This window comes from Castor canadensis, chromosome 1 (genome assembly GCF_047511655.1).
Source record: "Castor canadensis chromosome 1, mCasCan1.hap1v2, whole genome shotgun sequence".
In the NCBI taxonomy this organism is placed as follows: Eukaryota; Metazoa; Chordata; class Mammalia; order Rodentia; family Castoridae; genus Castor; species Castor canadensis.
In genome coordinates this window covers 158,785,326-158,798,105 of record NC_133386.1, presented here as the reverse complement: position 1 = coordinate 158,798,105, position 12,780 = coordinate 158,785,326, and the positions used below count along the sequence as shown (strand labels likewise).

General features: G+C 43.0%; 1 protein-coding gene across 1 annotated transcript in view; it reads right to left on the bottom strand.

Annotated features, from left to right (window-relative positions):
* Nucleotides 1-12,780, bottom strand: part of Slc6a5 (solute carrier family 6 member 5) — a 54,788-nt gene that overhangs the window by 14,611 nt on the left and 27,397 nt on the right. Inside the window, exons 8-12 of the mRNA XM_074042861.1 lie at nucleotides 11,906-12,009; nucleotides 7,826-7,950; nucleotides 3,754-3,866; nucleotides 2,945-3,076; nucleotides 1,742-1,841 (exon numbers count right to left, since the gene is read on the bottom strand). Coding sequence (XP_073898962.1) covers nucleotides 1,742-1,841; nucleotides 2,945-3,076; nucleotides 3,754-3,866; nucleotides 7,826-7,950; nucleotides 11,906-12,009 — 574 coding nt within the window. The remainder of the gene's footprint in view (nucleotides 1-1,741; nucleotides 1,842-2,944; nucleotides 3,077-3,753; nucleotides 3,867-7,825; nucleotides 7,951-11,905; nucleotides 12,010-12,780) is intronic.

The window sequence follows — 12,780 nt, the reverse complement described above, 5'->3', positions numbered from 1 at the left end:
ACTGATGAATGGATTAAGAAAATGCAGTATTTATACACAATAGAATTTTACTCAGCCACAAAGAAGAGTGAAATTTTGTCATTTGTAGGTAAATGGATGGAACTGGAGAACATCATCTTAAGTCAAGTTAGCCAGGCTCTGAAGGCCAAAAATTGCATGTTCTCTCCCTCATATGCAGATTATAGACCTAAAACAAATGCAGTAATATCATTGGACATGGGTCACAAACTAAGGGGAGAATGCATACAGGAGAAATAGGAAAAAGGAAGGAAACCTAATACATGAAAGTGTTTGATGTGCCCACTGTAGAGGAGCTAATAAAGTAATCTTAAACTGACAGAGGTCACTATGGGAAGTAGTGAAGAGGTCAGGTAGAGATGAACCAATTCAGGTTGTAATATACTTGTGCATGGAAACAATGCTGGGAATCTCTTTGTATAGCTATCTTTATCTCAAACTAGCAAAACTGCTATATCTTTTTAATTATCTCCTATGTTTTCTCTTCAACAAAATTGGAGAAGAGGGGAGAACAGGTTCTGCCTGGAAGCCAGGTGGGGTAGGGGCAGAGGGAAGGGGCAGGGGGAAGTGGGGAGAAGTGGCCCAAACAATGTATACACATATGAATAAATGTATAAACAATAAAAAAGAGGCTAACAATTACATTAAAAGCAAGATGTTCATAACAAGAACACAGCAGTTAGAGTGAGTTTTCCTGGGCACCTACTTTCAAGGCAGAGTTCTGTAGACACCTCTGGTCTAGACCCTTCTTTCTTTGGGCTCCTGGTGGTACATTTGAGGGTACCTCATCCTGCACTCCTCGCTACATCTTGTATTTCTTTTTAGCTTAAAGCACATTACTATCTCTATGGAGATTTGAAATATAGTTAGTCTTCCTTGTATTTGCTATGGTGGCCTTAGTCTAGGGACAGTCCTAAGTAGACTTCCAGGCACAAAGAAGTCAGTAGTGCCTGAAATCCAACAGGGCTTCCTTGTGCTGACTGACTGACAATGTACATAAGGAGACCACCAACGAAGCTCCAAGGACAAACACCTCTGCAAAGATGACATCTAATGACTCATCACTCCTGTTATTCTTTATAATGGCTCCACTGATTCTGGGATGCGGGTGGCTATGGTGATGGTAAAAAGAGTAAACTATTAGGGAACTGAAAGTTTATTCCTGGAAACCCAAGGTTGAAATACTGTACCACAAATTCCCCTGATAACTAACAAAGTGTCCTAAGGATCTATGAACCACATGGTCTCCATCCTCACTATAATATCCAGGGCCAGTGCAAAGCTACCCTTCACCTCAAGCTACATGGGCATTAAGAAATAATTTCATGAGACTAGGATATAGCTCCAGTGGTACAGTGCTGCCTAGCAAGCTCAAGGCCCTGAGTTCACTTCCCAGTACCATCAAAAAAAAAAGAGAGAGAGAGAGAGAGAGAGAAATAATTTCACACCTGCAAAGTTGCCCTCTTCCTCCATTATCTGCTTACTGGCCACAGTGTTAACTGTTCACATCCCAGACCATACCCAAAGGCCAGATCCTAGGAGTTTCTGACACAAAGATTTCTGAGTATCACTATCAACCACCTTTTGTTTCTCTATTAAATCTGGATCACAGTTGTCCTAGGAAGTAAAGGTGCAATTAAATCCTTTAAATATTCCTGTTTGCCAGGAATGCCTTCCCAACACTGGAACTCTACTTTGGCAGCACACACACTGACTTCCTTACCGTACACATAGGAGATCCCAACAAGCTCAAAAATGGCTATGATGACAAGGGCATAAGAGGCAGCATACGTGTCCACCAGCTGGAACATGTAAATTCCACCCTAATAGGAGAGAGAAACAGCCAACATCAAATGGGGCCTGGAGCTGGGTTCTGTCTTCCCACTTCTAACAACCAATCCTCTCCATGCTGAGGTCAGGAGCAGACTGGAGTCAAAGAATTCACCTCTTCTCTATACCAGTAACCTACATCTGGTCAAGGATGTAAACTGGACACTTTGCCAGGTTAGCAAAGCTGACCCTTGACAGACTGAATTAATCAATAAAATAAGCACACACATGCACACAAAAAGTGATGTGTCTTATTTTTCAAAGGCAAAATTCACCATCTGAAGATGTATTGGTGAAAACAGCTGGAGTTCTTCCTTTTTGCTATAAGGAATTGATGATCATTTCTATTTGAGTATCTTCATTTAATTGACCTTCATGTGACCTTTAGGTATCGTTGGGCATTCCTCACATATCCATGAATCTCCACCTTACTCTTTAAGTTTCCCTATGATAGATGAGACTTAGAAACCACCTCATTCCAATCCATCATTTTACAGATGCAGAAACTAATACCCAGAGTAGTGACTTGCTCAAGGTTAGAAAGATAGCAAGAACAATGTTACTGAGGTAATGTTCAATTTACCAAGACAGTCAGGATTAGAAGGAACTCAAGTGACTATAGACTTCTGTATATGAACAAACAAATTGGAAAGTTTTCTGATTGGTAAATTTGGATTTTTATGTTTTCCACTTTCTCTTTTCTTTTCTTTCTTTCTTCTATTTTTTTGGTCATGGTCTCACTATGAACCCCAGGCTGGCCTTGAACTCCTGATCATCCTGCTTCTACCTCCAATGTGCTGGAATTTCAGGCCTTTGCCACTATGCCTGGCAATTTTTTTACCATTTTCATTAAATAGGACACACATGCCTTGTTGGCTCGAGAAGGCTACATCTCAATTAGAAGATGCTAGAAGCATCACTAGTAGCCAGGATGACATATTTCCCCCGAGTCAGAATCTCTAATGAACTAGTGTCATCCTCATGGAAAGGGCAGTGATTTGGCTATGGCTCTGTGGTCTGAGAGTAAAAGGATAAACAGCCCTCAGCCTCTCACTCATCTACCCCACCACAGGCCTGTGCCCAGCAGGCCTCTTACCTGAGTGATCATTGGAAAACCCATGATGAAGAAACAAATGCAACAGCCCAGAGTAAAGACTGGCTTGTGTGTGCGCAGGTACTTGGGGAACTCATCCGAGATGGAGGTCACTATGGTCTCAATGGTGGCAAACTGGAACAGGGCCAAGAAACAAACATCTGAGTCAAACTGTCCCATTCAAAAGGCCCCCAAAAGCCCTATGTATGTCCCACCAGGAAAAGTCATATTTGCATTAGGCTTGGTTTTTAGATTGGCATCCCTTCTATGGGTCAGAAAGCCCTTATTGGGGCCCAACCCACAGGTCAACCAAAAGAACTCAAGCAAGATGTGAGCTTTAGAAATTGGACTTCCAGTCCCCAGAACATTCACTGTCAGGACATTTTAAGCTTCATTTTGTATTCATGAGATGTAAATTCCTCTCCTCCAGTTACCTCACTTTCAATCTTCCACTTGAGGAAAAACTCTCTTTGCACCCAGTGACTAAACTCTGAGTGCCTGTCAGCATGATCTGTAGTAGGCTCATCCCCACAGCAATTTCCCTAAAATTGATTTCATACTATTCTCCCTTACCTAGCCCCATAGAATTTGCTTTGGAAAAATAATGCCAAGGCAGCAAGCATGCAGGCTAAAACTTGGCACAAAGAGAGGGAACAACAGAGAAGAGGATGGTTTCTTACACCACTGCATGACACTCTGAGCCTTAGACCGGTACTTCCCCATCCCTACATCATTCAGGGAAAAGCCTCAGGATCCAGGATCTTCAGAAGGAGCCTGGGACAGGGATGGGAAGGCGGGGAAGGGGGGCTCACCATAGTATCAAGTCCAAGAGTAAGGAGCATCAGGAAAAAGATGATAGCCCAGAATGGAGAGAGGGGCAGCCTGGTTAAGGCTTCTGGGTAAACCACAAATGCAATGCCTGGCCCTGGAAGAAACAAAAGAAATGATTGCAGGCAAGATAAACTCAGAGTCCCACTTCCCAAAGACCATAGGGCCTTCTCTCCACTGAGATTCTGAATTGTTCCTTATGTTGATTTCACTGTTTCTTTTTTTTTTTAACTCATCTCTGCTTTTTCCAATTTGACCAGGCTATCTCTCATGCAAATAACATGATAAACTGCATTTTTCCATTGGATGAGTTGGAAGTGAATAAAATAATTACCTTCTAGAACAGTCACTGATAAGCCCCCAAGGCTTATGTTGGCAATGTCTGGAGATGTTTTTGACTCTTACAAGTGGGATGGGGTGGGATAGTTACGGCATGTAGTGAACCCAGGGATGCTATTAAACATCCTCCAATGCAGAGGAGAGTCTCCCACCAACAAAGGATTATCTGACCCAGTGTCAGTAATGCTGAAGCTAAGAACCACTGCTCTAGGCTAGAACATGACCAGAATGACATTTTTTCCCCCTTTCACTACACTTTCTCAAGGAGAACCATTCATATGAAACATGACACTCTCTAACACTTTAGGGGTCTTTCCCTACTTGGTGAAGATGAGGCTACATCAGTTCACTGGAAAAGAAGGGCAATGAAATATGACATGGGGCTATGTTTAGTCTCTAAGGGTCAGACAGATCTGATCCACATCCAGATTCATCACTTACAGGTATGCAACCCTTAACAACTTACTTAATTTCTACAAGCCTCAATTTGCCTATCTGAAAAAAACTGTGCTTCACAATGTGATCAGGAGGATAAATGAAAGCACACAGGTAACACACCGATCAGCAAGCCTTGAGTATCATCAACACTCACAGAACGTTAGTGCTTATTATGAATGGACCATGAACTTGGCAGTTAGCAGTTCTGACTCCGGTTTTTGTCAGAATACCACATACTGTTCTGGTGTAGGTATCTAAACTTCAGTTTTGTTCAGCTATCTTAAAGCTTTAAGGTCTCAGGGGGGAAAATCACCATAGCCAAACATGGCTAAAGACACGGCAGGTGTGAACTCTCCTGTAAGTAGAAGACTAAATGATAATTTGAAGACATAAGTGAGCATGGCACAGGGATAGTCCACATCCAGCGCACATCTGGAAACCAGAAATCCCAGCACTCAGAGTTTTTATAATTCAAGCATAACAGCACTTTTAAAACTGGAATTTATCAGGTTGTTAGTTCCTAATGTTGCCTAGGGCCTGAGGGTCCTTAAAATATAAAGCCTCTGGATGCCTAAGACACTCTGGGTTTATGCATTTATTGAACAGACCGTACAGCCAGCCTCCAAAGGCTCCCTGTGTGAACAATAAAAGAAAAGTCTGTATTAAACCAAAGTTCAAAAGTAAGTCTAGAATGCAGAACAACAAAGAAGTCATTGCAGGGCTGGCAACAGTCAGATCCATGAAGTTGACAAGAAGGTCTTGAATGGCCACCACCGGCGGACCTCAGTGGATCACTTAAACAGGATTCAACCCTTTGAGTATTACTACTTTGAAGGGCGTTCAATTCAAAATGTTCAGAATGCTTCATCAGCAATCTTCTTAATACTCAAGAAAAGCACTTTTTTCAAGCTATATTATAGCAAATGTCACTTATCCAGGGTGTCTAGGGAGTGGAGTCATCTAGTGAAGAAGGGGCTAACTCCCTTTCCTCTCTTCTGCCACTGGGAGGCAGTGGATCCCAGTGGCCTCTTCCTAACTGTGGAACTATGGGTGAGTCATTTGTTCTGTCTGGATAAATAAACCTTAGTTTCCTTTTCTATAAATGGGAATAATGATGGGACCAACCTTCAAAGCATTCTGCAAGAATTAAAATGTCAATATAAGTAAAGGACTAAGAACCAGCCTGAACATAGTAGGAACTCAGTAAACACAGACCTTTATTACTCTTCTCTTGAGTATCTACAGGGCTCTGTATTTCAGCAAGTGGCTGAGATGCCACAGTGACAGCCTCCTATATCCTAGAGCACCACTAAAGACAAGACAAGTGCCTGGACAATGCAATACATCAAGACCCACAGCCCAGCTTGGGTGGCCACTATGCTAACTCCAAATAGCTGACCTGTACTTTTCAGTACCTCCTTTAAGCCAGGGAAAATAAGATAAGCTTGTGAAGCACATGTAAGAACATATGCAAATTTCCTAAGAGGTCTGGGAGAAGGTGTCAGCTGGCTGCTGCTCCCCCTCCTAGGAAATGAAGCCAGCTGTCCCTGTGCCAGAGACCAAGTATTAACACAACAGGTTAGAACCTGTCAGAAGTGCTCTTCTCTACACTAAGTCAGAGGAACTGAAAAATACTGGAAAAGGGAAATTTCAGAGAGAAATATAGCCAACTATCTGCTACTTTTTACAGAGGATAAACAAAATTCTGACTTTTAGCAATATCTCCTCTCAAATGCCCTTCTTAGTCAGGAAACTGCTCACAGCAGTTAACTTATGTGGCTCTCATCATGGGAATCACTATTTCTAGCAGCTTGGCCACAGAATCCCAAAGAGCTCAGTAATGGCACAAAAAATACCAAAACACCTCAGATCTGCTAGAAAGTGGGTCAGAACCTACTTGCTTCATCAACTCTGCTGGGAGAAAATGAGGTTACAGGACAGCTGGGGCTGGCTCAGGCACCCCTGAGAACATAGCCTTCTCACCTTCTCTACTTGCTTCACAGGGAGTTCAAGAATTCTCAACCAGGTAAAAGCATTGCTTAGCTCCCAGGGCCCCTCTAATTTAGTGCACTGCTGCAGAACTAAATATCCCTCTGGGTTGCACTCTCTCTCTAGGGAGAGATAATTATACCCTGGAACATGCCACCAGCTCTTTAACTCTTTGAGGCTCTAACAGACCAAACCGAAGCAGTAATTAATTATCCTTGGGGAGCTAAACGAAATCAGTCAGCCCACCAAAAAGGTGACATTTCTAGAGCTTGGTTCTCAGTGGAAGAATCAGGGCCATTGTCTGAGAGCAGCAGTGAGTGTCTTAAAGAAAGATGACTGCACAGGCAAGTACCCCTCAGGTACACCTCTAGATGGCCAAGGGCTCACAGCTGTGCCCCTCAGCACCTGACCCAGTTCCCACATAGTGAAGAACCCCATAAATGCCTGATTAGAGACCATAATGGTAAGCCATAGCCACAATGAAGTCCCTTGATCACCAAAACCTTGTAAATAACCAAATCCTTTTAGAACCAGGCTGGGTGGAAATAGAGTTAAATAAAAATCTTAAATATTCTCTCCACAAATGCTGTCCTAGAGATATGGATTAAATTAGATAAAAATGAAAGCTCTTTGTAAACTCAAAAGCACCATACAAATGTTATCCGTTAATATAAGAATCATTTGTGTAGAAAGTAATCATTTATTCCACAATCCCCCTCAACCCTCCACCCCTCGCCATCCAATCTTTCCACTCAGCGGGAAAACTTGCAGGTCTGCATTGCTAACTAAGCTGAAGGTCTTGAGAACTCACTTGACCTAACAATCGAGAAAGTGCTTTGTAAGGAAAAGGCTCTCCTGAAGTCAGAGCTCGTTAAGCATCAGTGCTCCGGTTCCACAAGGCCCTCTATGAGCAATGGCATCCAGTGGCAGGCTGTGCCCACAGCAGCTCCAGGGGCACTGGTTTGCCTAATGAGTCCTGTACTTGTGTCTAACAGGTATGACAGGTATAGACCTCACTTACTCAGGCTGTGGTGGAATTAAGAGGAGCAGGGGAAGATGAAGGACAGGAAAGAGAAAGGGGAACTGTGGTGGTTCAAACAAATCCTCTGGCTAGAGACAAGCCCGCTCCAACTCTGCAGGGAGCTTCCTACTAGAGCCTGGCTAAGGCACATGGGTTCTTTCATCGTCCGCCTGTTTCAGAAGGGCAAATTCTGGACATAACATAAATCAGGAACTTGTGACACAAGCCTGAATCTGCCCAGAAACAGCAGGGTAACAACCACCGTGTACCTTGGTCAGCCACATTCTCAATGTTGACTTTGCGTTCGTTAGCCATGAAGCCGATGACGGAGAAGATGACGAAGCCAGCAAAGATGCTCGTGGCACTGTTGGTGCAGGTTACAATTAGAGTGTCCCTGGAGAGAAGAGACCAGAGTTTGTCATTAGGTGTGCTTCATGAAGGGGAAAAGCAAACAAATGTATGCCATGTGTTTCTGCTCATATATGTATGTGTGTACATGTATGTACGTGTCATTTGTAAACACTTATCCACCCAATGAAAGCATCAAGTATTCCTGACTACAGCCTCCCCTCGGCTGATTTGAAAAGCACCAAAAGAACAGGACGTCGTGGCTAACACCTATAATCCCGGCACTCAGCACTCAGGGTGCTGAGGTAGGAGGCTTATGACTTCCAAGCCAGCCTAGACTATGTAGCAAGACCCATCCCAACTCTGCAAAAACAAAAACAAAAAACACCAGATGACTCAAAAAGGTCTCACTTAATTCCCTGATCCAGGATCTTTGAGACAAAGCTCAGGTTCTACATGATTACAACTGTGTTTCAACTTATCTGCTATAGTCTGAAGGATTGTTTCTCCCTCAAATTGATATATTGAAACTTAATCTCCAATGTGACCGTTAAGGGGTGGGGCCTTGGGGCATCGATTAAGTCATGATGCCTCTGGTCTCATGAATAAGATTAGTGCCGTCATAAAAGGAAGTGTGCTGCCCTCTGTCATGAGAGGATGCAGCAAGTTGCCATCTTTGGAACTGAGCGTCAGCCCTCACCAGACACTAAATCTTCTGGCACCTTGATCTTGGACTTCCCAAACTCTGGAACTGAGAGCAATAAATTTCTGTAGCTTATAAATTAGCCAGTCTAAAGTATTCTGTAATTGCAGCCCAAATTGTCTAAAATATCCCAGTGGAAGAGAAAGTCTGTCCATCAGAGCAGAGATAGAGATGCTCTAGAACCTTGGGAAGCTCTGGGACAGAACCAAGTGTGAGGAAAGAGAAGGCAATGGGACAGAGTAATGTCACCAAGGTATGAGGTCATCCTGATGCTGGGACACACAAGACTAAGAAGGGCGGAGGAGCAAGGAGCCAAGCATCTCTAACTTCATCTCAGAACCCTCTGCTGATAATGTAGCCTGAGTTTCCCAGCCTTCCCTGAACAGCCATCCTAGACTCAAATGTGAAATCTCAGGGCTTCACTGAAATCCAGGTTCTCCTCTCTGTTAGTGACAAGGCTCTAAACAAGCCACTTCCTTTCCACGCTGATTTAAAATGGTGACAATGACCTTACCTCTCTCTTTGGTTGCTGCACATACAGAATGAGATGATGCCTGCATCACCCTCAGCCTGGCACAGAGCAAGTGTGCAGTGAACAATCCACCTTGGTTGGCCCCTTAGTTTACAGATGACGAAACTGAAGCGCAGGGAAAGGGTAACAGATGGTTAATGGTGAGTAGGATGGTTAGTCTTGTTTGTCAACTTGAATGGATTGAGAAATGCCTAGGAGAGGCACACCTCTGAGTGAGTCTGTGATTGTGTTTCCAGAGCAGATTAAGTCATGAGGGCTCTGACTTAATGAATGAATGAATCACTGGATGGATACATCATGTGATGGCATTGTTGGGAAGTGCAGATAGGTAGGAGGTGAGGCCTAGTTGGAGGAAGTAAGTCACTGGGGGCATATCTTGCCCTGGCCGCTCCTTGGATCCTCTTTTCTCTGCTTCCTGACTGTTTTGACGTGAACCACTCTGTCCCATCATGCCCTCCCAATCATCATGGACTAACACCTCTAAAACTGTGAACCAAAATAAATCTTTCCTCCTTAAGTTGTTCTCTCAGATATTCAGTCATAGTGGCAATAAAACTGACTAATACAGTGAGTCAGGATTTGAACCCAGACTTTCCAGCTCTCAGCCTGGGATCTTTCTGCCACAGCATGCAGTCTCATTTCCAATGAGGCATGCCTTAATGCTTCACCCTTTTTCAGGCTGATTCAGGTCAACAATTAATAAGCAGTGTGAGCAAAGTAGTTCAAACATCTTAGTCTGGTATTCATGGCTGTCGTGAGCTAAGTTGTGCATTCCCTACACCCCACAAAAAAAATTCATGTGTTGAAGGTCTAGTCCCCAAAAACCTCAGAATATGTCTTATTTGGAGAGAAGGTCTTTAAAGGATATCAAGTCAAAACAAGATCATTAGTTTAGACCCCGATCCAAGTATCTTTATAAGAAGAGGAGGTTAGGACACAGTTACACTGAGAGAGAAGACCATGTGAGAATATTAGAAGACAGCCATCTACAAGTCAAAGAGAGAAACCTCAAAAAAACCCAACTCTGTCAACACCTTAATCTTGGACTTCTAGTCTAACTTGTGGAACAATAAATTCCTGTGGTTTAAGCCTTCCACTCTGAAGTATTTGTACAGCAGTCCTCACAAACGAATACAAAGATTCTGTCTAGTCTGGCTCAGTCAACTCTCAGCCCCCTTTCCTCCTAACTCCATGTGCATACACCTTCTGCTCCAATCCTATTTAATGCTCCTTCCATGTACCCCATCCCACTCATTCCTACTCATTTCTACCTCAGGCTATTTCTGCCACCTGAAATACACTCCCTCCCCCTCTGCATCTGCTGAAATTCAGCCCAGTATAAATCTTACTTTATGAGGTTTCTCTCAGACATTCCAGGCCACTGCTCAACTGTCATCTTTTCCTCTAGCTTCAGAGATGCTTACAGAAAATTTGACCCTAAGTCAAAGCTCTCACCGTATCAGGAGATATTCCTATGGCAGCTGCTATGGACTAATTATCCATCCAAACATGGCCTGAGCTCACCATACGTGGTTGCTAGAATTGCTTTATTCATCACCTACAAAGTAGGAGCTGAAACTGCCCTGAAAATGGGAGCACTGCTGCACCCCTCCATGGCCAAGTGACTGGAGGTATTTAAGCCCAGGGACATCCATGTTCTAATGTGACCATCATTAATCTTCACCCTCAAAGGTGTGATATGAAGAGTTTGGCCATAAGAAGCTGAGTGTGGGCACTGCAAGGCTCCATGTTCTTGTTACTGTGCCTAGGGCTTTGCTCCCTGTTCCACAGTCTTTCTTTCATTTAAATTTTTCAGTGTATATTATTGTACAATATAAAGTTTCATTATGACATTTCCATGCTTGCATATAATGTATTTTGATCTTATTCATCCCCTTTGTTACTCATTCTTCCCCTCCTTCTCCCCTCCTTCATTTCTCTTTCCCCTTCCATCATTTTCTTAAAATCAAGCAAACCTGTGTTCAATAAGCCTATTGTCTTGTGAGTGTGACTGATGAATCTGAACCCACACCTCTGACCTTGTCCCTCTTCACCTAGACCTTAAGTTATTTGAGGACAGGGACATGTTTTGAATTTTTCTGTCTCTTCTTTGGTTCACAAAATATCCTACACACTGTTTTAAAGATAATAATAACAATAATAGTAATGGCAACTTGCATTTACTGAGCACCTACTATATGCAAAGTATTGCTCTGATAACTTTGCATACATCATCTGTTGCCCCTCAACAAAATGTTGTAATCTGTGTTTTTCAGATGAGAAAACAGATCCACAGAGGACTTATCTTGCCCATGTCTTCAGTTTTAGTACGTTAATGAAGTTATGATCAAATGGCTTCTGACTGACTCCAAGGTACTCTGTTCACGTACCATGCTGCTGCCTTTCCTATAGAAAAGGATATTTCTCTACAGAAATATTTCTCAAGTAATCAGGGACCACATTCTATATTCGACTGCTATAGATTTTATATGCAGGCGAAGTGGTTCATAAATGACTGTCACAGGACACAGGGGCTGAATTGCATCCTATAACTAGGCTCTGAGCCCTCACTGGTGTCACTGTCAATAGTGTAAGTTGGGGTCCAGAAGTTCATGTCTAGGCCTTGGCAGGTGGTTTCTCCTAGACCAGAGGCAAATCTCTGAGGCTGTGGTCTCAGGTGTCTTATATTTCAGTCATTGCTCTCTCTCCTCTGACCCTAATTTCATTCACCGGTTACCTCTGGATCTTGGATGTGCTTCCACATACCTGTAACAGTTGTTGTGAAATTTGTTGTAAGAAGAAAGAGTGATCAGACCTCCCCAGGCAGCAGACAAAGAGAAGAAAATCTGAGTGGCAGCATCTTTCCACACCTAGGAAGCAAAAGCAAAGAAGAGTCAAGGTCACTGAAGGAGACTGACCTTGGGAGGGAAGTCTCGTATGCGCAAAGCCACATCATCTTTCCAGAGGAAAGGTGGTCAGGGACAAAGTGACTGCGAATACAAACATAAATGAAAACTATACCTCGCTTGTGCCCAAGGCCAAAAGGCAGTAGATGACCTTGGAAATTTAAATTCCCTCTCACAGAAGGTGAGGAACTTGGTACGCATGTCTCATGCTTACATGGTCTATCATGTAAAACCAGACAGAAGGGGAGAGCCCTTTCTTCAGTTCAATACACTCCAAAAGAACGATTTATAACTCCTGCTAATGAAATCCTGAAATTCTGTAGCGCCTTATCATAGTAAAGCTATCTCAGAGCCACACAGAGTGGACTTCAGAGTGTGACATCCTCCCTGAGGTTGGCCCCAACACCTCTTGGTTCTTTTAGGTCATTCCTCCTGATTGTCCTCATAAAATTCCAGTCACTCAAGAGTTTAAGATAAGATGGGCAAAGTGGCTCAAGTGGTAGATCACCTGCCTAACAAGCACAAGGCCCTGAGTTCAAAGCCCCGTACTGCAAAAATAAATAAATAAAAAGTTTGACCTATAGACTTTTTCATGATTTATATGGTGGACATCCTATCATCTTTACAAATTAAATTCTGTTTTAAATTATACTTAAAATATGCAAAGAGAAAGTTCAAGTGTGTACTAAGGCTGTGCTTGCCACAACATCCATTCTTCCTGATCTCAGAAACAAA